The sequence below is a fragment of the Lineus longissimus genome, chromosome 12 (assembly GCF_910592395.1).
Source record: "Lineus longissimus chromosome 12, tnLinLong1.2, whole genome shotgun sequence".
NCBI lineage: Eukaryota > Metazoa > Nemertea > Pilidiophora > Heteronemertea > Lineidae > Lineus > Lineus longissimus.
Genome location: NC_088319.1, coordinates 6,476,125 through 6,504,038, shown reverse-complemented (window position 1 = coordinate 6,504,038; position 27,914 = coordinate 6,476,125). Strand labels below are relative to the sequence as shown.

Sequence of the window (27,914 nt, the reverse complement as noted above, 5' to 3'; positions counted from 1 at the left end):
GCTCATTTGAATTTTTGTAAAGGCACATGAAATAAAAAAAGTGATCTTTGGACCTTTTTTGGAATGTTTGTTACATAATGAAGGGATGGCATTAGGTGCCTCCAAATGTAACAGACATATGACCAACTGAATATACCATACTCTGCTGAAAACCACATTCAAATATCTTATTTTATCTCTGTGATATTTTTAAAAAATGGTGGACATTTACTTTATTGAAGAACTGTACCTCAAGCAAAAGAAAGTAATGGATTCATTGATTTCAGTAGCATTTTTTTATTATCATGCTTCACAACAAGGAATACAACTTCGCCTGTCAAATTCCACAATCTTGAATAAATAAAAATAGTCGTGAAAAAATGATACCAGATCATCTCTTGGTAACCGGGTGTTGCTTTGCATGCCCAGGACAGCACTAAAGATTCATTCTGGTATTTGAGCGGCTACATGGAAACAATCATCAGTTCCTTGCTACATTCCATGATAGTGACCATGATTATTATCGCAGTTATTCGAGCACCTTGGGTATAAACATATAAACAAAATTAATCACATTCTTTGCATGCGTAACTTATGCCGTGGTCACACTGGGGTTTTAACACGAATTGAATTCGAATTAAAACGTTGATACGTATTGGGGCGTTACACTCAATTCGGTTCATACCGATCTCAATCCGCTTTAACCAACACGGTTCTTAAACCGAATTGAATGCGAATCAGCTAATCCGAATCACGAAACCGTATTGAGATTTCAAGTGTGACGCGCTTGATACGAATTAAGAATTTCGATCGCACTGCGCATGCGCCCGGCGCACTTCCTCTTCCGTTAATTCTCCGCGCCAAACTTCTATCAATTCAGTCATTGTCGTGTCAAAATGAACATGATGAAGTTTTGTCTCTGGTTATTCTGGCGTTGTTCAAAGCGTCTGCGGCGAACCCTGCCCAAATGATGCAACCTTCGCATCCTACGATGTTGCCTCTGTGCGGTGAACTGCAAATGCATCAACAAAATTCTCACGAATTGAAGACAAAAACGATTATAATACGCGATCCCTGTTTTCAGAGACAAGACCACAATTGATTTTTTAAGCCTTTTAGCAGTTAAATTGTCAATGTTTAACCGCGACACATCAAATACTGCGTGGGGTTGTGAATCTGAAATTTTGATATGACATTCCGGACAGTCGGGCAAGTAAATGGTGAAAAATAAACTGGTAGTTGACCACGGAAATTTTTTTTATAATCGACAAATTAGACAGACATTGATATTTCCACTCTTTTCAGCCAACTGGCAGAAAAATCTCAAAACACGCCCCCTATTACCAAATTAGCAAAATTTGAAATTAATTTTTTCATCAAATAATTTCTTTATTATGTATACTTGCCACAACAAATATTTTTTCAATACCTCTCCAAATATGTACTTGAGAGTTAAAAACATGCAATCGTCTAATTGATAGGCCTCGACCATCTTCGAAAGCATGGAAAGTGACCTTTGACCGCGGGAACTAGTGCTCCGAACTAGTTAACTGATGTATTTATAGATGGCGCGTCGTTAGTACGCATTGAGTGTGGCGCGTTTTAAACCGATTTGAATGCGTATTCGGGCCAGTGTGACGCGACCGTTCTGAAACTGGATTAACCAATTTGTATTCCGGAGAGCGCTCTACGGAATTCGGTTTCAATTCGCATCCAGTGTGAACACACCATTACATATGTGAATAGTTATGGTACATACAGACACTTTGACAACCAAATCATTGACTTCTCTTCATGCAGTCCTAATGAGTTATCAACACCGACTAGTGTTTGTAATTACACAATATTCTGTAGAGGTAGTACCGAAAAATGGCAAATGGCGAGTAGTGTTAATTTGTTCAAAAAACACCTTAGTGTACATTATTTTTCTCTGAACTTTCTCGAACAATCGTAGAAGTATATGTATATTATGTGAGTTTCAAAATGATTTGAGAAACCTGATCTCGGGATGATTCAATATGGATTCCTCCACCACGCCGCCGGTGGGGGACCCGGTTACTACTGGCAGTTCTACTATGACTGGATTGAAACCAAATGGTTTGTAACCTTAAAGGGACTCTGTAGACTGCTGCTAATTAGGCAAGATAAAGTTTTACAAAGTCGCCAGAAAGGGTTTCTCGCATATCCCATTATGTCGAAATTATTCACGCTTGTACAAGGAATATATTTGTGCTGAATCCAACATGACCCAGAGCCCGGTGTACATTAGTCACATGAAGATGGCCAATTTAACCCCCCCTGCTTCTGCCTATAGTCCCCCCCCCCAAGTATGTGGCTTGTTTTGATCACATCAGTCACATTAGCTGCACAGATAACACGGCGAGGTACTGATGTTTTCTTCGGTGGCTCTAGGCCTACTATTGCAGACGCGTGAAATGCACAGCAGATTTTGATAAACCTTACAACCCAAAAAGTCAAAGATTCGAACCCAAGACCACTACACTAGCTCACCATTGAAGCCAAGAAATCAAAGATTCAAACCCACGACCACTGCACTACCCCACCATTGATAACAGGTTATTGTTATCATGTTCATCATTCATGTTATCATTTCACAATATCCTCCAGTATTCTCCATTTGTCATCCGCCATTCACCATTTAGTGCAACCTTTCAGTACTACCCATTCTGTAGTAAGTTGTCCAAAATGGTCCTTGCAGTGCTGAGGTTTTTTCGGGCTCGTCTGGTCCACTTTGTCCACTTTGTGCACTTGCTAAACTTGGTTACTGGCTACTGCCGAGTCTTCAACATTTCTCTTGACAGGCTGGCTGCTTTTCCCCACTGAAAAGGACAGATTTAATCTCATCAATTTGAATTTCCATTGAAATGTCAACACTGATTTACTTGTTGGCATTCAAGGAGAGGTTGTGGTATGAAATTCCTGATCCTGACCGAAACTTCCAGTGGGGGTTACTGCCTGGGTATCTGAGTAACAACAGAGGGTGATTTTTGGATGATCGTGGTTTGGGGTTACTGCCTGGGTATCTGAGTAACAACAGAGGGTGATTTTTGGATGATCATGGTTTGGGGTACTGCCTGGGTAACTGAGTAACAACAGAGGGTGATTTTTGGAGGATCGTGGTTTCGGGTTACTGCCTGGGTATCTGAGTAACAACAGAGGGTGATTTTTGGATGATCGTGGTTTGGGGTTACTGCCTGGGTATCTGAGTAACAACAGAGGGTGATTTTTGGATGATCGTGGTTTGGGGTTACTGCCTGGGTAACTGAGTAACAACAGAGGGTGATTTTTGGATGATCGTGGTTTGGGGTTACTGCCTGGGTATCTGAGTAACAACAGAGGGTGATTTTTGGATGATCGTGGTTTGGGGTTACTGCCTGGTTATCTGAGTAACAACAGAGGGTGATTTTTGGATGATCGTGGTTTGGGGTTACTGCCTGGGTAACTGAGTAACAACAGAAGGTGATTTTTGGATGATCGTGGTTTGGGGTTACTGCCTGGGTATCTGAGTAACAACAGAGGGTGATTTTTGGATGATCGTGGTTTGGGGTTACTGCCTGGTTATCTGAGTACCAACAGAGGGTGATTTTTGAATGATCGTGGTTTGGGGATCATCCTGACTTTCATGGTTTTATAAGTGAATCTCTTGGGGGAAGAAATTTGCTCTGAAATCGCACTACAATCCTCTTAAAAATGACCTTGTCAATTTATTTTTTAAAGTCCACAAATCCTCACAATCCTGATGTTCGAGCGCTTCAAATTTACTACAGATATCTCATTTGACTTAAAGTGCCAAACTTCAGATGTTACTTCTTAAAATTCATCAAACTGTCAGTAGCTGGTTTCTGAATCAATCTGAAATTGAGTTAGCCGCGGACTGACAGTGATCCCAGTTTGCCTGGAGGCTGGGGCAATGACGTCACATGTCAAATTGATGGGCTGATCTGAGTATCTGAAAACGCTGGAAAGGGAATCTCTGAGAGAGAAAAACCCTCCGGGACTGACAAGTTTTAAAAAGCAAAGCTAACATATTAATCTATGTTTGATATGATAATGACAGTGAGTGTCACGCACAAAGATGTTGAAGGTGCAGTTTTTGAGTTCATATGACAATTGTAATGATAATAATTCTTAAAAAACGTGGTACTTGTCATCGGAGCAAGTCTGTAAGTGCGACTAAAAAAATAATCATGATGAACCCAGACCATGCGATTGTAATGCCTCAGGAACAGTATCTGAAGCATTTGTCAGGTTCGATATTTTTGAAGCGAATGACACAGGAGTCTTACCAGATGGAATATTTGAATTCCTTCAACAAGTACTATCTGTCATTGTATAACACACGGCGCAAAATTTACTTGGTAGATTCCTTCGTGTCAGTTCACGTTTAAGTGCACCTGACCTGTTGCGTACAGCACTGTTGGTTGTGAAATGCAAAATTAGGAGAAAACAACACAACAACTTCTGCTTCCCAATATAACCGACCACACCATCCACACGCCCTAACCTGTCACACGTGCCACCACCAGTCATTTTGGGTGAATCCCTTTGACAAGAGTACATACAGACAAACTCAATTAAACCTATACAGGGTGGTTCAGAAAAAACGCAACTGGATACTTTCAGTACCAAGGGGTTAAAACCATTCATACCAGTGAATGGGGAATCTTTCTAGAAGAAGAATGATACCAAGTTCGACCGATTTTGTTCAGTAGTTTTTGTTGTAGAGACGTTTTTGTGAAGCAAGGTTGGAGTCCTTTGGCCAGGTTCCATGCAGAAAAACAGAACGCTTCTCGTTGTAGGTTATAGACATCTCGGTGGTGTTCTGAGGTCTGGCCATGCTAACACGACCTTTACTCAGTTACAAATGGTCACTAGGAATTTTATTGACAATATCTCATATCAGTATTATACCTTACATTTAATCAACCTACTCACTATTAAGTTCAATTTTACCGGCACAGTTCGATTTTTCCTATGCGTGAATTATGCCTGTCTGTGCTTCACAAAATAGGCTCTAAAACAAAAACTACTGAACCAAATCGGGCGATCTTGGTATGTCCCGGGTTCCACTTCTCATGGTGCAACTCTATAGTCTGGTGAGTTAAAAACCATTAAAATATATTAAAATAGATTTAATAGCATTGTTACATTATCACAATTGTTATGTCAGTCAATGTTAATTTTGATGAATTTAGACAGGAACTTGGGAGTCGGGAATTTGAGCTGCTCTACTGTACTCTCAGCTAAGTGTTTGTTTGTGCTGAATGATCTAGGTTTAGGAAGCAGTCGTTCAGGTTGTATATACTCTGTTTCCTCACGTATACCGTCTTCCTATACCGCTCCGCCTCGGTCACGCCATGAATAAAGCCCAAACACGGTTGTCTGGTAATACAATCCATTCAATTAATTTAAAATCCCATCGACTAATGGTAGTGGACTGCAAGTAGTGGGTGTCTCTGGTCATAGGTCTGTGCCATGACCTGAGCCAATCAGTCCAATCCACTAGGCCTAATCTTTGTATTAGGTATGCAAGGTATTCATCCCTTCGGGCCTCTTAAATATGGCGCCCAAAGACGGTACACGTGAGGAGAGTATGTACTTTTTTCACAGAGGGGGGGGGAGAGGAGATCACTGGGGTCAATTTGATGTTCCTTCCTCTTGATGTTAGTTAAGAAAGACAGGATAGCTAGCCTTCACATTTAAAAAGGTCTCTGTTGATTACAAATATATTTCCTTTTTTTTTTAAGTTACAGAGTCCAGCTCAAAACTTAAGATTTTCCTAAAACATGAGGGTTCCGAGCCCTTTGCCCTGTGGATGCTAGTCATTATTGTTATTACATACTGTAAACCGCTGAACATTTGCAGGCATTATATTCTCATGCATTTCACAAAGGTTCATGTTAATTCGCAAGATAGGTTGTGAAGACGTTTTATTTGATTGGAAGAACCAAAGAAAATTTTCGTAATCCGCCAAAAGAAAAATAGCGAAAATTAAGAGGTGTGAAAATTTGGTGCTTTACAGTACAACAAGTGCACACTTTTAGTTAGCATTACAGATATATCACACTGAAGTTGAAACTACCTTGTCTTTTAATCATAACCTTTAGCCTTGAAGCTTGAATATGTCACAGTTTCTTCTCTTTTAATCGACCCTCCTTCCTTAAATACTAGACATAAGAAGTGGAAAATCATAAAAAATGGAGAGAGATGTGTGGCGTAGTATGGCTGCTTTATGATGTAATGGTAAACTAGCATCAGACTTTACCGTGAAGAATGTGACAACCCTACGAGACGACTTAACATGTAGGCCTATCCAATAAAGCCATTTGTTAATGGCAATATAGCAAGTTGTTGTTCTCATCAAAACATGTGTTATTCAATGTGCCTTTAAAGAATTTTACTACTATACTTACTTTTTTCTTTCAAACCTTTTCCATAATTTCTATAGACTAGTATCATGAGGATGACAACAGCAATGCGTATTATCAGGGCTATTGCGGCACATGTGTAGGTGACTGCTGTGAGAGCTTGACTTTCATGGGGAGTTTGTGTCGGCGATTGCTCTGGTGGAGGAAGGACTTCCTGAAATGAACCAATACAACTGTCATGTCATAATGTGATATAAACGACCAGCAAAGCAATATTGGCCTTGATCGGGTTAGGGCAAGGTTATTATCTAGTATATCGAGGAAACCTTGGACTTGGTTATGAACCTTTATGCTGCTTCAAAAACATGTCCATGTAATATCCACCCCACACTATAACAGACCATGCAGATACTTGACTAGCCGGTTACGATTCATCGATCCAATCCCTACGATTACCACCTTCCAATTTATTGCTGAACTAGCCAATCCAGACAGAATTCGCACTTGAAGACATGCCTCCATTCATGAATGAGGCTATGCAGTATTATAATAGTGGATTGGGGCATGGCCAACTGACTGGTCGTTTAAAACCGAAAATAAAGTATCTATGTTACACCTCAGTTGTAATGCAGTGCATACATACATGTCACGTTTTATTTGGCTGTTGCGATTGTGTCGCAACTATAACAGGACTGATCGCCATCTTTGATAAATTTGTATATATGTCGAGTTGATTAACAGATCAATGTACGGTAACAGCTTGGGTTAGTACAAAATATTACAATCAAAATCACACTCCAGTTTGGTATCAATTTGACAGTGTCCTCATAGTTTTTGACGATTTTAACCGCACAGATTCTGTGTCCTTCATTTGGCAAAAATGTCACAATCAGTCCTGAAAAGTACAAAGTTAAAAAGTACCGGTACTCAGATAATTGATTCTAGCATGTTTTTCTTAATAAGTTTTTGTGGGTGTTGTGTCTGCAACTGTGTGTGAAATTATATTTTCTTGTTGCTGTTTGTGCCTTTACTGCAGTGAAAGGCCATACATCACTTTCGCACACCACCATAATTGTGACACATACCTGCACTATTTTATAGATGACATATGCTGGTTCCATCCACCCTGTCAACCAGAATATCCACGTTGCTATTTTGTTTTCAAATCTCATCTAAAGACAAAGAGAACAGAAATGCAAGGAATTTTGTTCTGATCGCTACGAGCATATCAAGGTGCATTCTGAGGAAATCAGGGGTTAATGATTGCTTCTCCGGCCCTGCCCACAAACCCATAATTTCAAGCATTCATTTGTTTGTGTACAGGGCCGGAGAAGTGAACATTAACCCCTGATTTCCTCAGGATGACCAGGGTGTTAACGCTCTAAGGATGTGATTGCCCGATTTTACAGCTTTTATGGTTGATACCAACCCAAAAAATATCTGCAGGCAGGGAGACTAAATGCTAATGGGTCCTGTGTGACCAGCTATCATTGTGATAATTAAGAGCTTGGCTTATGATGAACTTTTGCAGCTGTTGCCTGCGACGTAGCCAACATGACATTTGATTGCGATTTAACCAACTGGCGGCTGCTTATGTTGTTGAGGCTTTATCGCATGTACCTGCCTACTGATTTGCCCACACATTACCCATATACGACCCATCAATTTTGCAGGCTGGGGAGGGGCCTTTGGAAGAATTGGGACATGAGATAACAAAAGGACACAACTCTGCATTTTAAAATCCAGCTTTTATCTATTTCATAGGTAATCTGGATCGATAATCTAAAGCTTTGAGCTGTTGCAACACCTATTTTGAAGTTCAATAGAAGATGCACCATAGAATATCATACTTACACACCAGAATCCTAATATCAACCAGAGGACAGTGACTGGAATACCCACAGCAAGAGTGATAGTCTCCAGTTGTCCAATGATGCGACCATTTCGTAAGACTAAAACTATCATACTCATCTGAAATGAAAATTTCCTTGAAAAAATTAGTCACTTTGTGTCATGGTAAAATTGGGTTATGGTAAAGCATGACAGTGCCAATGCATTTCACAATGGTGTACTGTTACGATGGCCTGAGTGGTGTAATGATCACCAACACAATGATGTATTATTACTTTAACTGGGTGGTGTTATGACTTCCCACTGTACACAGTCATGGACTGTTACTTTAACTGCCATGGGTGGTGTTACGACTTCCCACTGTACACAGTCATGGACTGTTACTTTAACTGCCATGGGTGGTGTTACGACTTCCCACTGTACACAGTCATGGACTGTTACTTTAACTGCCATGGGTGGTGTTACGACTTCCCACTGTACACAGTCATGGACTGTTACTTTAACTGGGTGGTGTTACGACTTCCCACTGTACACAGTGATGGACTGTTACTTGAACTGGGTGGTGTTACGACTTCCCACTGTACACAGTCATGGACTGATACTTTAACTGGGTGGTGTTACGACTTCCCACTATACACAGTAATGGACTGTTACTTTAACTGGGTGGTGTTACGACTTCCCACTGTACACAGTCATGGACTGTTACTTTAACTGGGTGGTGTTACGACTTCCCACTGTACACAGTCATGGACTGTTACTTTAACTGGGTGGTGTTACGACTTCCCACTGTACACAGTGATGGACTGTTACTTGAACTGGGTGGTGTTACGACTTCCCACTGTACACAGTCATGGACTGTTTTATTGGCCTTGGATTACACAATGTAGCTGTCCACAGGACATGCAAGCCACTAGCTGGGCATGCAATGGATACTGTCACAAGTAGAAATATTTTCTGGAATACTTGCCGCAATTTGAAAATCCAGCTTGATGATGCTTGAGGTGAAGAACATAATTTTACAGCAGGACTGTAATTCCGCACTTGCACCAACCGTACGGAATATCAAGTTTCCTGATTCATTATAGTCCCTTGTGATGATGCAGCCAACGATGACCAGGAATGGAGCAAAGACAATCGCAAAGATGAATCGGATCTGAAAGTTAGGTAAAGAAAACACATCATTTCTCTCCGGGGATACAGTGATCCCCCTCCCAAACGGCATAGCAGTCCACATTTATGAAGAAAGGTATTCTGGAAAAAATGTGCCTAAGTATATAATGATACTCAACAAATTGGGACTATTAACTTTTTATTGCTAATACCTTTCATGAGATACAGACCTGATTCTGTGCTTTCTTTGCTTGTGTTTTAATTTGTTGGATTTGTATTGCTTACCTACATGTTTCACTTAAAATTACATCGGAGTCACCCAAAATAATTTTATATTGCTTTTTGTAAAGAAAAATTGGCTTCCAAGAAAATGCATATTTAAGGGGAAACTAAAGTGACTTTGCCACAAGAATCTACGGGTGCTGCATTTCAGGACCTTCGGCTTGACCTATCCCAAAATAAGGTAGAGGAAAAAAACGCGGCCAAAGATTCCTTTGACATCTTTAGAGCGGGCCTTTGCTCCAGCGAGTTCGTTCTATCAACGTTATTTTACACCCCATGAGTCCACATCATTTTCGTTTAAACAGTTAACCTGTATATACTTGGTTATGTCTTACAAGTTTGACTGTGTCATGCCATCCTTCTGTGTCGGCAAAGTTGACTATGACGTACACCACCACGATGGTGGTGGCAATGACGAAGATGGCTAATTCATACGGTCTCTCTCTGAAGATGCCATCGAAGATATAATAGAAGCAAACAGCTGTAAAAAATAATACAAAATATATGGCAAAGTTAGGCCAGTACTTCAAATAGAGTTGATTCCTCCCAGTAAGAACACACCGTGTTGATATTGATGCGGCTACTGTTGATTTGGCATCGGTCCATATGTGGCGTTCCAATTCTTCCGCAGGGAACACTGTCAAACCTTCCAGAAGTCGGGACAGTCACTCAATGATACAATGACTGTTCAAGCCAAGATTTTTGTCTAATTGCCAGGAATAAATGTAACGAAAGAGGCTGGGACACGCTTTTTAATTTCAAAACCAGCCCGTTTTTTTTTTCGTTTAATTGAAGTTCTGAGTTCATTCATTCGTCATTCGTTATTCGTCAATTGCCAATTGTCGTTTTTATGTGTACAAGGTATCTTTAAAAAAATATATTTTGTCATATTTCTTCTTGATGTTTCAGATACCACTCTGTCTGGATGGATCTACATGTATCACCAGACCACAGTCCGGTACTTACCGGTGTTCACAATGATGAGAATTGCAAACGTGAAATCATCGCCTGTATAACCAATCACCTTGATAACAGTTAGTACGAAGCAGGCTATCAAGCCCAAGACAGAGAATATTACGAAGACGATTTCTAGACACGTCAAGTCATTGAGGCGCCGTGTCTGAAAAGACAGAGGCGAAAATGAAATGTTAATCTAATTTAATTTTTTATTTATAAGATTTATTGAGCACCATATTACAAGAAAACATAAGATAAACAACCGAATAATGAACACAAAAATTAAAACAGACAAAGCAAGGAACACAATGATGGCAATAGCTAGGGGTAATAATGTGAAGCGCTTTGAGCGACTGAAACCAGTTGGATTTAGCGCTATATAAGTCTAATGTTGTGACTGGACAAATTCTATGGATGACACATCTGGGAAAGCACAGGACTTAATCTTACACATTTGAAACAGTCAGTTCAGTAAATATATGCCTTCATAACATAACTGACTAAGACAGCATGAAAAGGGAAGACAAATTGGGTGTTAAGTTGTTATTGGAACATTTTGCCTAAAAAGGAAAGACAAAGAATGGGGTTAGGCTTATTAGCTAGATATGCTGTCGTTTAGGCATCACTTCTGAAAAGGGAAGACTTGGGTGTGGAAGCTGTGTTTTTGTGTGACATCTGTCGGAAAAGTATGACAGGGGATGGGATTACGTGACATGTTGTTCCTAGGGCATCCTTTCTCTATTTGGGATGCAGAGATTGGGATTATTGGACATGTTGTCGTCATTGTGTCATCCTTCCATAAAAAGGAAAGACTACAGAGGATGGAAGAGCTGCACAGGTTGTTAATATGAGGCATCGGATCTGTAAAGGGAAGACTGAGAGTTGGATAACGGGACTTGTTATTTTTGAGTCATCATGTCTGTAGTGAAAAGGAAGCACCATGGAAAGGACTATAGGCCATTCGTTTTGGGCTCTGGAGTGCGAACTAATGATTGGATTTCTTTGCAGATTGTTTTTTACGAAGTGGCTATGTATATGCTGTGTACCCAGGAACAAGTTGGCTGCATGCACAGCAGAGGCAAATTAACATAACCGCGTCATCAATGACGTCAGCTGAAGAAAAAATGGCGGTGGCGGTGGAAGAACTCCCCGCTTCCCTTCAAGTTGGGGCCAAATTCTCATCCTTTCCCGCCTTCCAAACAGCTCTCTTTCGGTATCGGGAGCAACACAACGTTTCCTTTGAAATACGGCACTCTAGAACCATCGACAAACAAGAAAGAGTCTTAAAAACTGATGGGAAAATTCCACATCGGAGGCGGGGCTTTATAATGAGCTTTATAATGAATACTAATATAAAACGCTGTGAACATAAAACTACTGTCCCTTGCATACACAGCATGCTGTGTACATATCCTCTTCCTTTTTTTACCTGGGGTTCAAACCAAACGGTTGTTTTTAAATTGTATTATACATGGCAATGAAAGAAATTTTTCTTTGCATATATTTGTGTGTACATTGAAATAGTCCATTGAATGTAGACATTATCATGTGTCGTTATTATTTGTTCGTGCCCATCTTCTCACGTGCCAAGTATGAATGAGAAATGCCCAGAAACAAAATACGGCCTAATCCAGGTATCCCCCAAAATAACCATTATGGGCTATACTGAGTTTTAAAACATTCTGCTCTGACAATCCTAAAATACACTAAACATTCTGTTGGTTTCTATGCTCAGATCAATAAAAACCAAACTTCAAAGAAATCCGACCAAGAGTTCGCGCTCCTTAATATGCATGACAGAAAATGAAATTAAAAGAAATGTTGTCATTATCGTACTAAAAGTATCTAGTCTAAAAAAGGGAAAACGAGGATGGACATGTTGTTATTGAGGTACCTTAGCCAACTATGACAGGATACGATTTTGATACTGGACATGTTCTCATTAAGATGATCTAGCCAGTCAACTTTTTCTCCGTCTAGTTGAATCTCAGCCATTGCATCACCATACCCCAAGTCCATTGGTTTTCGGTAATCACAACTCCCTGGTCTCAAGGAGAGTCACACGATCGGCAATAATTATTGGGGATTCATAACAGATTCTTCTAGGTTGGGGTTCAAAAATGTTGACACAGTCAGCACTTGTGACAAGCGGCGATCATTAGAACTAATGCTTTCTGCACACCATTTACATGCAGGTTTTCAGTAATTCCCTCCGACCGCCAAATACATACTCTTTTCAAAAATTGATTACATGTTTACAAATGTATGGTCGGTCGGTTAGTCGGTGGTAGGCCCAGAATGTAGAGAGGTCACAAGATATTTCCAAGTTTTACAAAAAAAGGCCGCCAGTCGGCCAGGCCATCTTGAATGAAAAAACAGCTATTATCGAACTTGACCTTGATATTCATCGCATACACGTGCACACCAAGTATGAAATGTCTAGGTGAACTCGTTTAGAATATAGAGAGGTCACAAGGCATTACCAAGTTTTACAACACAATGGCGGCCAGTCGGCCATCTTCAATGCGAAATCGGCCATTATTGAACATGACCTTGATATTCACCCCATACACCTGCACACCAAATATGAACTGTCAAGGTGAACTCGTTCAGAATATAGAGAGGTCACAATGCATTATCAAGTTTTACAACAAAATGGCCTCCAGTCGGCCAACTTGAATGCGAAATCAGCCATTATCGAACTTTGCCTTGATATTCACCCCATACATGTGCACACCAAATATGAAATGTCTAGGTGAACTCGTTCAGAATGTAGAGAGGTCACAAGGCAATTCTAAGTTTTACAACAAAAAGGCCGCTAGTCGGCCATCTTGAGTGCGAAATCAGCCATTATCAAACTTGGTCTTGATATTCACCAAATACACATGCACACCAAATATGAAATGTCTAGGTGAACTCGTTCAGAATGTAGAGAGGTTACAAGGCATTTCCAAGTTTTACAACAAAATGGCCACTTGTCGGCCATCTTGAATGCAAAATCAGCCATTATCGAACTTGACCTTGATATTTACACCATACACGTGCACACTAAATATGAAATGTATAGGTGAACTCGTTTAGAATGTAGAGAGGTCACAAGGCATTTGCAAGTTTTTTCCGAATGTGCGGATATAAGAAATGCTGTTACTGACGGTCGACGCGTGATATTTTCAGATTAGTTTTGCAAGTTTTCTCTTTTATCCGATGGATATATTTGAAAAATTATTTTTGTACAATACAGGCACCAGTGCGCTCCAGATGCCTACGATCGCCTATTTAGAAATATTTTGGAAAAAAATTTGCAATATTGTAAGTTGGGGCCTTTTGGGGCATTAATTTGTTTATACGAATTAAACGGAAAAACATATTTTTAGAGAAACGGATCGTTGGCACCTTCACGCACTATGCCTTAATATGTGTACTGTAGCTACATAAAACACCCACTATTTTCCCCAAGAACAAAACCTCGAAGCTGTTTTTGACACAAACACAATTTATTCACAATAACAGGAACAAGCCAGGTAAACATAAACATATTATAAGTGTCAACACCACCAGAGCTCATTGAATGCTAGGAGAAGTTCGCTCCGTCTGTAACTGAAGACACATCCGCCAGTAGAAACACAGTCATGTTCATGTAGAGATGACGTCACGAAAAAGAACAGGATGAGTGCAAGTCCGGTAACGGAAGTGAGTGACAAAGAGAAGTCACGGTTTACGAAGGCCTTGAATGACAAACAGGAAGTACACATCCAACAGGAAGTACATATATCTAACAGGAAGTACGACAACACGTACACGTACACGTAAACGTAAAGTGCCCCTCCTTGCGGCCGCCACAGAGACTTGTTTTAAACAACTTTACGAAATAGCTGTATCACATGTGCACGAGTCTATGTCGGTCTGTGCCAATACATAGTTTGAAATATCCCTCGAGACACACAGCCCGACACACAGTTAGAAAAGCATTCTTGGAAAGAATTAATCACAAACGTCGAACCTTGGAGTAAATTGTCCAAGAAGGAGAAACAGGAGCAAACGTTCTTCTGGTCTCCACACCACAGAGCTCTGCACACGAATGGCCGAGTGTAGAAAACTATGCCAAAAATACTGTGGTTTCACTTTTATAACACAGTGACCTTGACTGGTCTGAAGTATAAATTCTCCCAACTGATCAGTTTTCATAGGCATTACAACATGTGTAATCACATCAGGGCAATGAAATGAATGCCAGCAGAGGTACACATTGACCCATTATTGAATAGTCCTCATAGTGAATCCATTTCAATCAGCATGACCCTTCTTTCTTCATTACTCTGAAACCTTATTACCAAAGGCAAAGGCTATTTTGGAATGCGTTTCATACCGCGGACATGTTTATTTCCACATCTTTTCAACTTTTGCTGATGTCCCCTCATAACCTTATTTGATTGTTTTAAACATGTTAAATGTCCAGTTATTCCAACATTAATCAGTCGTAATACTGGTGGTTTTTATCAACGTGTGCATGAAGCGGAACGTCTTGTGAAGTTAACCTAAAAAAACGTCTGATATGTAGGCTTTATGATTACATAATCAAACAAGAGGCCCAAGGGCCTGGCGCTCAGCTGAAATGGATAAGTGAAGGCAAGGGCCAAGTGTGTGTCGGTACCGTTATTATGAGGCAACGTGAAGCTATAACGTCTAGCACGCAGAGGTGCTGATGCGAAAGACCTTCTTGCTATATCAGTGCATGCTGAAGTACTGAGTTGACGTCACCCTGGTATTATGACGTAAAGTCATTTCTATTGCCGTTGCAGTAGTGGGGTGTGTGATGACGTCAAGGAGTTGTGTGGTGACGTCAAAGAGTGGAGTCCTTGTCTTCATGCAGCGTAGGTGGAACTAATAACATGCACATGGACACAAGGTACATAATTATTACAGTGTATTTTGTGAGGTGGGGCCTGGTGCTTTACAATGGTCAAATGAACCGACTGTTGTCTGGACATTGATGAAGTGGATGCAGCCAAATGTTTGGGACGGTCTTTTTTGTATGTGAAGAAAAGAAGATAAAGAGTTGGTTAACAGAATGAACTTTATTGGTGCGGCAGATATTTGATGCCTTTCGGCAGATATTTGAAGCGCCTTGCGGCAGATATTTGTTGCCTTGCGGCAGATATTTGATAACGCTCTCCGGGAATGGGAAGCAGTAAAACGAGTAAGCACACCTTACTCTGAATGTGGGAACAGCAAGTGCTTTCCTGGACTTGAAATGTGCCAACGACTCCTCTTCCAATAACCAACAACAGTTGATCTGTAAAATGAAATGGCCAGGGCCATTGTGCTCACCTCATGTGGAGGAAAGATGGATAAAGAGCATGGTATTGTGTCATGTAGTGTTAGGTTTGATGTAGGTCCAAGCAATTACAATTTCCCCAAAATGACCAATTTACAGTACATTCGACCTCTGTGACCTTGAAAAGTAGGTCAAATCAAAGAAGACCCGGGTGACACATTGAATGGTTGTTAGAATTAGATGTACCTATGATATAAAATTGGTGCCAATCGGGCAAGTAATACTAGGAATAATGGCATTTTGAAGAATTTAGGATTTGCCCCCCTCCCTGGAGGCCAAACGGCAAATCAGATCGCACCAAACTTCGGTACCTGAGACCACCTGACCAAGGGGTACATGTGTACTTAATTTGTGATCAATAGTCGCTGCAGTTAAGAAACGTGCCATAGTTACGGCCTGACGGCCAATTTACGCCATTTGACCTCTGTGACCTTGACAAGAAGGTCAAATTAAAAACCTGTGTGACATATACTGTATGGTGGTTAGATGTACCCTTGATATCAAATTGGTGGCAATCGGGCAAGAAGTTAAGGAATAATCACATTTTTAAGGTTTTTGGATTTTGCCCCCTGGTGGTCAAGTGGTGAATCATATTGGACCAAACTTCGGTCCCTGAGATTACCTGACTAAGGGGTAAATGTGTACCAAATTTGGGATCAATAGTCATTGCAGTTTAGAAACGTGCCATCGTTACATCCTAACGGCCAATTTACACCATTTGACCTCTGTGACCTTGAAAAGGAGGGCAAATCAAAAACCCGGAGGATATATGATGCACCTTTGCTAGAAGTACCTACCATATTTTTTTCAAAATTTCCCGACTACTATTAAGGGAGATATTGCATATTTTCACTTTTAACGTTTGGCCCCCTGGTGGCCAAACCATGAAACGAATCGGACCGAAACTTGGTCTCCAAGGTGTCATTACATAAGGGTACATGTGTACCAAGTTTCAACTCAATAGCTCTAACAGTTACGAAACGTGCCCTGCTAACGGACGACGGACAACGACGACGACGACGACGACGACGACGACGGACGACGGACGCCACGGTATGGGATAAGCTCACCTCTGCTAAGAGGTGAGCTAAAAAGAGAAGAGAAATTAACACTGACTGAATAAAAAAGGGTGACATAGACGGGGAAATGTACACCACCGGATACAGTCTGTGCTTGATCAGGCATCGGTCAGATGATATCCTGAACAAGGCATCTATGGAAGCAAATCCAGAAAGAGACTTAACCTTCGAAGGGCACACTTATTACTCAGTGAAAAGTCAGTCCTGTGGGCTGTTTTCCAATTCAAAATAAAAGTGTAACCTCTTTAAATTAGTCTCACAGACTGAACCATAACATTCAACAGCCAACCGTGCCCACATGATGTGAGCCGAGAGCTGGGCTTAAAGATGAGCGAGTGGTGTACTACATTTTGAAAATTGTCTATCGTCTACGACATGTGACAGAACAGGATCTAGTGGACTTAATGATGAGGTACTATCAAATAAGGTGTCCATCAAATGAATCATGAGGGCCTGTTGAGTTATACTCTAAGCCTGTCCTTTGGGCTAGGCTATGGTTTTTGTCTTTTTTACAGCTACAGTACAGCCATGCACAGCGCAGTGTACAGACAGTACAGGATTGCAAACCAAAAACATGAGCATTGCTGCGTAACGAAACTGCAGTGGGATTCATACTACGATGTCATAATGTGACTTTCAAAATAATTGTAAACAAACGTAAATGGCGAAATTTGTTGCAAAATTGCCATCCACAACAACTCAGGGACCGTAGCCAAAATGGCCGACGGCGAATTCTCCGGTCGCTAGCGCAGTCCATAAACAAGCATCAATTTTACCAACTTTGGGCGCAAGCTTGGTCATCAAAGTTACAGAACTGTTAGAAATACATCCAAACAACATATATATACAGTTAAAAGTGCATAAAAATCCCGTTTCAACCTCCGGGCGCTACCTTTTTTTCTCCGCCAGACGCCGGGCCCTACCGGTCGTTATTTAGTGCGACCGCCACCAGAGTGTTTATCACGATCTTTCGCCGTTTTAATTGCGCGTTTAGGCAGATTAATCAATTATTACATGCATGCATTATATATCACCGAAATGATAATTGCGTAGGCTATTTGAAACTAAGTTCAGATATTATTTTTGATCTTTGAATTGAATTTAGGCGAGTGATTTTTGACACCCGGTCGACATATCAGGACTTGCAAAATTCACGCGAGATCGCTTGCTTCATCGACACGTTTGAAAACCGAATTTCACAAATTCTACAAATATTTATCACATACCATATGTATCACCACAAAGGTAACTCTCTAGACTATTTGAAACCAAGTTCAGATACTTATTTTCACAAAAATTCGAAGCTATGCAAGCGATTTTTCAGTGGTAGAGATCGACGGAAACAAATTTCTCGCTCTAAAATGACATGAGACGAGCACCAACTTTCGCTAATTTGTGCACAAAATTTCCGCAATATTATAAAAAACTATCGATAAATCTGAATTATATAGACTCTTTTCAGTACCTAAACAAATTTCAGGTACATGGTCATGTTGATTAAAAGAGTATCAACCGATTGAACATGAGAAAGTTCACTCATCTTCATTGAAGCAGCGACTACCGCCATTTTTAAATGGTGGCATCTCTTCTATCGATCGGTCAATCAGCGGCACTGCTTGCAAAAAGTTGAGCCACCGCCAAATTTGAAATCGCCAAAATTCAGTCAATGTGCCTGCAGCGCCAACTGACGGTGAAAACTATATCAATTCCATTAAAAGTAAAAAATGAAAAAATATTAAAAAATATTCAGCCACATTTGAAAACAATATTTGCTCTGTGGACCGAGGTAAAAAGGGAAAGAAATCTAAACGCGAAATGACCTCATTCTCTTAATACAGGTCGGATCGCGCTGATTTTTCGTGTTTTGAGTTCACCTTGGGCAACTCCTAATTTAGCACCGTCAACGAAGTGGCTAGGCCTTCCAAATCAGAAATGTCCAATTTTGTCCACAGATGGGTCCCTAGATGGATGGATGGATGGATGGATTGCAGGACGGACACCATTTGAACAGCTATTCTACTAGCTCCGCTGACTTTGTCAGCTGAGCTAAAAATTCAAACAAGATAAAAGCAGGTGCATTGGCACCACATGTTCCTCAGAACTCATCTAACACAGAACACTAAACATGTTGAAAATCGCTGCCTTATCCTTGCTGATCCTGGTGACAGCCATGCATCAAGGTGAAGACGATGAAGCTGATATAGCCGCAAATGGTATGCCCGACAACAATGATGAAGAAAATGCATTTGCAGACCAACGTGTTCCCCGTCGACGCCAGAGTTATTCCATTGCGGAAAAGGTCCGTCGCCTGCTGGACTTCCATGGGTTACATCAACAGGGGAGGGTTCTTGATGCGGCAGAGTATGCACGAAATAATCACATCCCATACCAGACGTTCCGCACTTGGTTGAATAATGAGGAATGGATTATTGAGCAGGACGACCAGAACCGGGGTCAACGCAGAAGAGTGAGAGAGGGCCATGGTGGTTTGTGGCGGACAGTTGAAAACCGCGTCCTAGGACGAGTTCAGAACACGAGAGGAAGAGGATTGCCTGTCTCGCTTGCTGATATCCATGATTATGGCATCGAAGAATTCGATTACTATTGGGCAGAACTCCCTGAAAATGAACGAAATCAACTGGAAGCTTCAAGAGCGGAAAGAGCACATTTCCATGCATCAAATGGGTGGGTTAACAATTTCAAAAAACGCAAAGGATTATCCCATCGAAAACGGACAAAGAACTCGACGACGATACCAGACGATGCTCCGCAACGTGTACAGGAATTCATTGGTCGTGTGCGAAATTCAGTCAGAGAATTCAATGTGCAACAAATGGTTAACATGAATCAGACATTCGTACAGTTAGACTTTCCCCCTCTCTACACTTACAGTGCCAGGGGTGCACGGCAGATCGATGTGAAAACATCTTTGGGCAACCACAAGCTTGGCTGTTCAGTGTCCCTAGCAATCGGTAGCAATGGGGAAAAACTTCCAGCGCATGTGACCTTTCGGGAGCCTGGATTTGTCCGACAAATTAGAGTATTGCATGAAAACAATGAACTACCAGAAAATGCTGTTTTTTCCAGTTCTCGCACTGGTTGGGTGAACAATGAAGTGTTAATAGACTGGCAAGATCGTGTGCTATTTCCAAATGTCGGGGATCTACAGGATGCTATTGGTTCCAAAATGTTGATTGTGAACAGATTTCGTGCACACCTAAGTGAAGCATTCAGTATCCCAGTGATTAACCATGGCCTCCTATTAGACTACATCCCAGCAGGCTGCACTTCCCTGGTGCAGCCATTAGATTTAGTAGTCATGAGGCCGTTTAAGACGCTGGTCAGAAAATATTGGAAACAGTGGAAAGTCTTAAACACTGATGATGATGGTGTATCCCAACGGATTTCATTGTTAATTTTTTTGCAGATCATAAGCCGTGCCTGGGATGAGGTAGACCCTCATTCAGCAGAACATGCATTTGCTGTAGCAGGACTCACGGGTGAACAACAAGTTGTAGGCCTAAATGATTTTGTTCAAGTAGAGGGAGAAGAGTCAAATGATGACGATCTAGAGTTTTTTGACGAGCCACCTGCTACGGATGATGAATTTGAATTTGAGTAATTGATTGGTTTTTATTTCTCATTTTTCCGGGAGCAAACGGAGGAATGTTTGACCTTGTAAGTAATTTTTTCAGAAGTACAGTATATGTAATAAAATACAGAACCAAACGAAAATAGAGTTCTACTTGGCCTATGTTCATGTTCGTAGACGGAAAAGTGTCCTATTGCCATATTTCAATGACCTAAAACCAATTTGTCTGGTGTGATAATGATTTAAGAATGAATGAATACCGTGCACGGTCATCTGAATGCCTCAGTTATCCATTATAAGAGGGCCTATGCAATACATGAAAAGAATTACCGCTACAAGTTGGGAGAATTTATACTTCAGATCAGTGAAGGTCGCTATGTTATAAAAGTGAAACAACAGTATGAAACTATGCGCTTACATAAGTAAGTAAATGCATAGGCCTAAAATAAACCGTGTTTGTAAACAAGTCTCACTAGCGTCCACAAAGGCTAGCAGCATACAGGCTGTAACAAAATAAACCATCTTGGGTCGGTTCTAAATGACCCAAAACCGAACAATATGAGAGTTAACCTCTGAAACGGATATGTGGCATCCCTCTTCGAAGCCGAGATTAAAAACTAAACTTCAAAGAAATCCAACCAGTAGTTCTCACTCCAGAGAGCCCCAAACGATTTACGTATGGACTATAAGGGCCGTTTAGACGCTTTCCAAAAAGACCGCATTCCGATCCGATCCGATCGAACCCCATTCCAGACCGGATGTGGTCTCATTTTAATGTATCCGTTTAGACGCTAACAGCAATGAGGACTGATGTGGACTAATTTCTTTTGGTTCCACCAATAATCCGCAGGATGTCGCGGTGGCGACAACGATTTAGCGCCACAATGCGGGTTATAATGGTACTAGGAAAGCTCGTTCTTATGGTAGCTGCTGTCTAGCTTCCGCTGAATGGATTGATCGCTCCAAATATGTATGAGATCGAAAACAACCGTGTCCGTGAGCTTATCCTTCACCATATTGGAATAATGAAAATAAGCCAAGAGAAAATACTATAAAACTGACAATCAAAACGACATTAATTCCCGCGAAAATACACGTGTTTATAATGAAAGGAAGTATTGCCGAAGTACCATTTCCAATACGCATGCGTGTAGGTAAAAAAATTAGTCCAGATGAGACCGCATTAGACGACCAAATTTGATCCGGATGCATCCGGATGCATCCGGATTAGCCCCGATGGAACCAGCAAAAGAGGTGGACCACTTGAAGACCCGATGGGACCACATGAGACCCGATCGGTTTGCGTTTACACCAGGGAAATTTAGACTGCATTCGGATTCGATCGGATCCCATCGGGCCTTTTTTCTGTCGTCTAAACGGCCCTATAGTATCAGACACAGGGGGACACCCTGAACTAAGAGACAAGAGCCAATACTCTATCTAAGAGCCAAGTGCCGCCAGGAAAGCCACGAGCAAAGGAAAAATATAGGCAATTGAATTTAATTATTATCTTTGGGAGCCCGAGGCCCACCGTTACGCCGTCTGTACAATACGGTGTACATTGTGCACTGTTTTTGACACAGGATTGGACGACGGACGACGGACACAGCGGTGTTGTTGTCAAAAACAGTGGCACGTTTCTTAACCGCTGGGGCTATGAACTTGAAACTTTGTACAAAGGACCCCCCCCCCCCCTCCCAGGTCAGGTCACCTTTGACAATGAATTTCGGTCCGATCTGAATCTTAACTTGGCCACCAGGGGGCCAAAAGTGGAAACCTAAAAAGTGTAATATCTCTCTTATGAGTGACTCGTTTTCGATAAGATTTTTATGGTAGGTTCTCCTAGTAAGGATACATCATATATCGTACACGTTTTTTTATTTCACCTAATTTTCAAGGTCACAGAGGTCAAATGGTGTGAACTGGCCGTTTGTGTGTAACTATGGCACGTTTCTTAACCACTAAAGCTATGCGTACTTAAAAAAAACTTCAAGCGGAGCGTGGGTTACATACATGTTACAAAGAGTGAAACTTGCTTATTTGATGATCGTGGATCCTGACGTTGCAGTGATGCACCTGATTCCCTGTGACCCTATAAGGGCTACGCTGGCGAACCCCGGCCCCTGGAAATTCCAGCCCCCGGATCGTAGGTAAGGGTCCGGAGGAGGGTCCAAAGTTGGTTCCCAACGGGCGACTATGTGGGCAAACGACTCATTCCGTTGCTACACAGAGTTACAGAAACGAGAATAGGAACTAATGGAACATGTACGAGGCAGCAATCTTGTGAGTATTTATTTATGACGGATGACACCGAAAGCCGGTAGAAAGGCGTCACCCTGAAAAGGACGTTGCTAGTCGTAAGAACCTGAAAGTAGCAACATGGAACGTCTATGGGCACTGCTTCAACCAGGAGAGCTGAAGGAGCTGTATGCTGAAGCTATTTTTGTTCGACTTTTGATGGCATAAAACATCATGTTGCTCTAGTGAAGTAAATGCAATTTTACAGTGATGGATCTTTGAGACAACAGAAAAAGGAATATTGGATTAGATAAGTTTCCACTCAGTGATTATGAACTTAAACGTGGAATACTTTCAGGAATGTTGTAACTGATAAACACACGGTAAAATATAATCGTAAAATGTACTAAAACATGTACTAAACATATAGAATGATGAGCGGTTACTCTACTACCTAAGAGCTGAAACAAAATTTAAGAAGCATCAAACACGTTTAGAAAAATAGTTTTCTGATGGATCAGAAGAAGAACAAACATACTGCAATAAAATGCCGCTCAATCCTTTAAAGACTGAATTCCTCTCAACCTTCTTTTTAGGAGAGTAGTTGAGAACAATGGAGTAGTGATAACCATAGAAGACCAAAGTGGAAGAACCCCATAACTAGGACATGTGTCAATAGAATCCCTACCAACGTTTCATAACAGTCCCTATCATCGTTAACAAAACTTCATAGAAATATCCAAAAGCAAAAAATGTTCTTAAGATACAAAACAAAACCCTGATTACATATTAAAACACCCTCATGATGAAAGGTCAATAAAACTGTCCTCAAGACAAAAATGCACTCAACTTTAAAAATGGATAGAACTTCTTCAATTGCCCTCGAGGTGAAAACTGGATCAAGAAAATATACCTCGAATACACGAAAACTGATCCAGGATGCAGAAAGTACACAAGAAGGTATTTTGTCATGACAGCGATTTTTTCATTGAGGGCTTTTTTGTTTTGAAGACTTTTTGTCTTGATCCACTTTCAAATCTTGAGAACACTTTTATCTTGAGGACTTGTTCTAGTTTGAACTGATTTTTATCTCGAGAGTGTTCTCTTTAAATGTTTAAAGTTGTGGATTTTTTCTATCTTGAGTGCACTTTTAGGCTTGGAGATATTTCTTGGTTTTCGATGTTATACATGTATATGAAGTGTTGGTAGGAATTTTGAAAGGGTAGTTTCGAGTTTATTCTGCTTCAGCATTCCATTGAAACCACCTCACCTTCACACTGCATCTGCAGTTCCTGCTAGTCCTCACCCTGGTAGACGGTAATAAAGGCACTGGAAAAAAGGGTACGGAAAAAAGGCACTAGGTAAAAAAGACACTGGAAGAAAAGGCACTAGGTAAAAAAGGCACATCAAGTATGTTTGGTAGATGTCAATAGCCCCTCCTGTGACAAACTAACTATTGTATTTTGTAGAAATAGGTTATTGGTGAGGGAACCCTGAATCTAATTTGATTAAACTACTGGACCAAATCGGATGATCTTTGTATCATTTTTTATAAGGATTCCCTGCATGCCTATCCAAGCTAGTTTTTCTGGTCGGAGAGTACTGAAGATAGGTTGTTCCGTTTTTTTGGACCACCCAGCATTCTGTTGATGTAGAAAAAAACTACACATTGAAATGCACATAGGCATTTTTATTTTCATTTTTTATCTGTGTAGTAGAGATTTCTCAGAGATTTCCCATACATTTTTTCTGGTGCCAATTTTCCATTGCCTTTTTTTCCAGTGCCTTTTTTATCCAGTGCCTTTTTTCCTGGTGCCTTTTTTTCCAGTGCTATTTTTACCTAGTGCCTTTCTTTCCCAGTGCCTTTTTTCCTAGTGCCTTTTTCACCTAGTGCCTTTTTTTCCAGTGCCTTTTTTACCTAGTGCCTTTTTTTCCGTTCCTTTTTTTCCAGTGCCTTTTTTTCCAGTGCCTTTATTACCTACATTCCCTCACCCTACACCATTACCAGTACAGGGTCAACCTCTGTCAATGAGGCTGGGTTAATTCAACTTGGCCTTATCTCTTTCAGTTAATTCCAGTAGACCTAAACGCCACGTTAACGCCAGCGTTAGTGACAAAACTTGTTTTGAATAACAAGCGGACCCTGTTCTATCCGAGTTGGTCAGCCTTGATCTCGTGCCATCTGATTTACCAGAGAATATCCCACTCTAATCGGCCAATCCTTGACACGGTGATAAGCCTATCATATACATGTATGGGCATACCCTCTATAAAGGCATGCAGTATAGTAGTCGTGCTCTAATTGCTTTGAATGTGTAGTAGGCCTGCATGCATGTACACTCCGGACGAAATGGCCTGGCCTTGTCCCTCCTCCATAACACTGCGTTTAGTGGCGGGCTTTCTCGACAACGCAATTTACATTCTGCGAGTTCCTTTGTTGAAGATTATGTAGCTAACCATAACCAAGCCATTAACCACATTCGTTGACAATTTACAGCTATTGTATGGGGTCCTGCATTCCTAGGACGTCCATTCTTTTTACACCGGTATCGGAAGACCGCTGACAGGCTAGAAGGGTCGCTGCTGTTGGAAATACATTGTACATTTAATCAATTAATTTTAGCTGGTACAAGTTGGTTGTATTCTGAGTTGGCTATGAAACATGAGATGATGTCGAACAAAGATGTTTACATTTACATGTGATCGGTATATAATCATTCACATGTAAGTCCACTAACCATAAAATGCACTCCGTATATTCGTACCAGAAAACCATAGGAGAAAAGACGTTGGAATAGTATGTATTAATGCAAGAGACACTAATAATCATGATAATTGCGATATTCTTGTCAGAAAATGCTGACACTGTTTCAATACAGCAACGTCCATCACCTTGCCGCCACAATTACCGCCATTTGGGGCAGTCCATGAGACAATATGAATAGATGACGAAAATAGCAAATGAAAATAAAGATTGTTTTCTGAATCGGTGAATAATTTTAGTGGCCCCTAGTAGGTCAATGGAACTACAATGTACATAAAACAGTCAACAAGCGGCAGACATGTAGGCGTATTACATGACCGACCTCATGACCTAAACACGATGTGTACAGATAACGCCACACTAACATGGATCCATATTTTAAAACATCTGGGTTGAGAATGAACAGCACTTTATAGTGTAAATGCAATATGCACCAACGAAGCCTCGTTTTTGAATTCAGCGGTTATAGTTTAGGCAACCTTAACTGCTTGGGTTGGTCCAAAATATGGAAGCAGTAAAAAGCATTTATAACCACATTATTCGTTATTCAATTAGAGATGTTTTAGAATAGAAATTGTTCGCCTCGGTTTCGGTCAACATTTTAGTTCCACCCTCGCGGTTATGGTGAGGCAACCAATACCTCCAGTTCGGTATCAATTCCTTAATAGAATGACAGACAAGGCACTTGATGTGATTTTTAGACACATTTTATTAAAATGAGCGGTAACGAAGTCAGTCAAGAGCAAATTTCGTCCACTTTTAACCCCTCAGATGATCGTTTTATCAACTAATCAAAGCTGGATCCCCACAACGCGCTGGACATCGCGCGACCTTCTCGTCTGCAACAACAGTGTACATTGTATAGTGTCACCCACGCGATGTGTTTCCCGTCCGCCCTGCGTATGAGATTCGGACAGTGTCAGCAAGTCACTGTCCACTATGGTTACCGATTGAAAACTCAGGGCCGATAATTCCTGTTCTGTGGCACTCGACGTGGATTTCTTGGTGATAACTTTAACGCATCTGTTTAGATAGGTTTGTAACGGTGTAGCTGACCTGAATAAATAGAGAAAACAGTGGTCTAATTCAGGGTACACACTTGCGCTTATTTCTACCATAGGCCCTGTCTGCATAAGTTGTGAAGATTATAGCATGTGCTGTGTTTTGCAGCATGTTCACCAGAATTGGCAGATATCATAAGCACTTGGCTTAAAGTGTTCTATAAAGTGATTTAAAATGCAATATAAAACGGCAGACTGTCCGCTATGGTTACTTTTTATGCACCTCCATGACTGTTCGCTATGGTTCTACACTTGTACATGACAGTGACACAGGTAACCATAGCGGACAATCTGTTGTATATTTTTGCATTTTAAGCCACTTTTTAGAACACTTTGGGCCAAGTGCTTGTTATCATGTCTTCCTATTCTGATGTATATGCTACACAACACAGCACATGCAATAATCTTCACAACTTAGGCAGATATGGGAGAAATATGCGAATTTTGTGCCCTGGATAAGGTATAGGTCTATAGAAATACTGCCTTTTCTACTTATTCAAGACAACTACATCAATATAAACCTACTAACAGATGTCTTTAAGTTATCATCTAGAAATGTCTTCCAGCAGTGCCATAGAACAGGAACTATCCACTTTTGAATCTGCCGTAGTTTTCAAATTTGTTATTGTCTGCTAGCGGTGGTTAACCATAGTGGACAGCGACTTGCTGACACTCTCCGAATCCCCACTGTTTTTATAGAGACAACTGGAGAGACCTTACATGGCTTTTCAATCAGGGTCACTAATACTGGAGGGAGGGGGTGCCTTACTAAACGGCACGGATTCCGCGGAGGCCTGCCTACCTTGCCAAGTAATGCTGTGTCCTTCGTCGCCTCCCTTGGTCGGAGGTCAAGATCGGAGATCCTTGGGTCAACCCCTTGGTTGTTAGCCATTCTAAGCCCCGGTTCTAATCGTCCCTATTCCTAACCGAAGAAACTGGCTCTCCGTCATTTATCGATCTCGGGCTAGAATCGATTTTCGCTTCCGATATATTAGATTATGCATGTCGGCCAAACAAAACGCGGAAGTGAATGGGCCTAACAATTTGAATTAGTAGTGACATCTGTTGTCATTTGATTGAGACTACTATAAAATCGTCACCAGTCCATCAAACTTGCAGTGGGGCGTGTTACGCTCCAACTCTATAAGAGTGCCAACTCTGATGGACATGATTCCAACTTTAATATGCCAACTCCAATGGAGATAGATAAGTACTCAGCCGCAAGATGTCTCTACCCGGTGAACGGTTTGTTCCAACTCTAATATGCCAACTATACG

The 27,914-nt window shown here is 41.0% G+C and overlaps 1 protein-coding gene across 2 annotated transcripts; it reads right to left on the bottom strand.

The window, feature by feature from the left end:
* Positions 1 to 55: 55 nt before the first annotated feature.
* LOC135496872 (uncharacterized) lies at positions 56 to 27,668 on the bottom strand. 2 transcript variants are annotated; one of them, XM_064786437.1, is made up of 9 exons: positions 27,440 to 27,668; positions 10,578 to 10,731; positions 9,947 to 10,092; positions 9,187 to 9,372; positions 8,223 to 8,339; positions 7,454 to 7,540; positions 6,414 to 6,582; positions 6,083 to 6,167; positions 56 to 2,819 (listed from the first exon to the last, which is right to left on the bottom strand). In XM_064786437.1, the coding sequence occupies exons 1-8, from the start codon at positions 27,527 to 27,529 to the stop codon at positions 6,091 to 6,093; spliced, it is 1,026 nt and encodes a 341-aa protein (XP_064642507.1). In that variant the 5' UTR covers positions 27,530 to 27,668; the 3' UTR covers positions 56 to 2,819; positions 6,083 to 6,090. The 2 variants fall into 2 exon arrangements, with proteins under 2 accessions (XP_064642507.1, XP_064642509.1); XM_064786439.1 differs by lacking the exon at positions 6,083 to 6,167 and having other exon boundaries at positions 58 to 2,819.
* Positions 27,669 to 27,914: the final 246 nt, after the last annotated feature.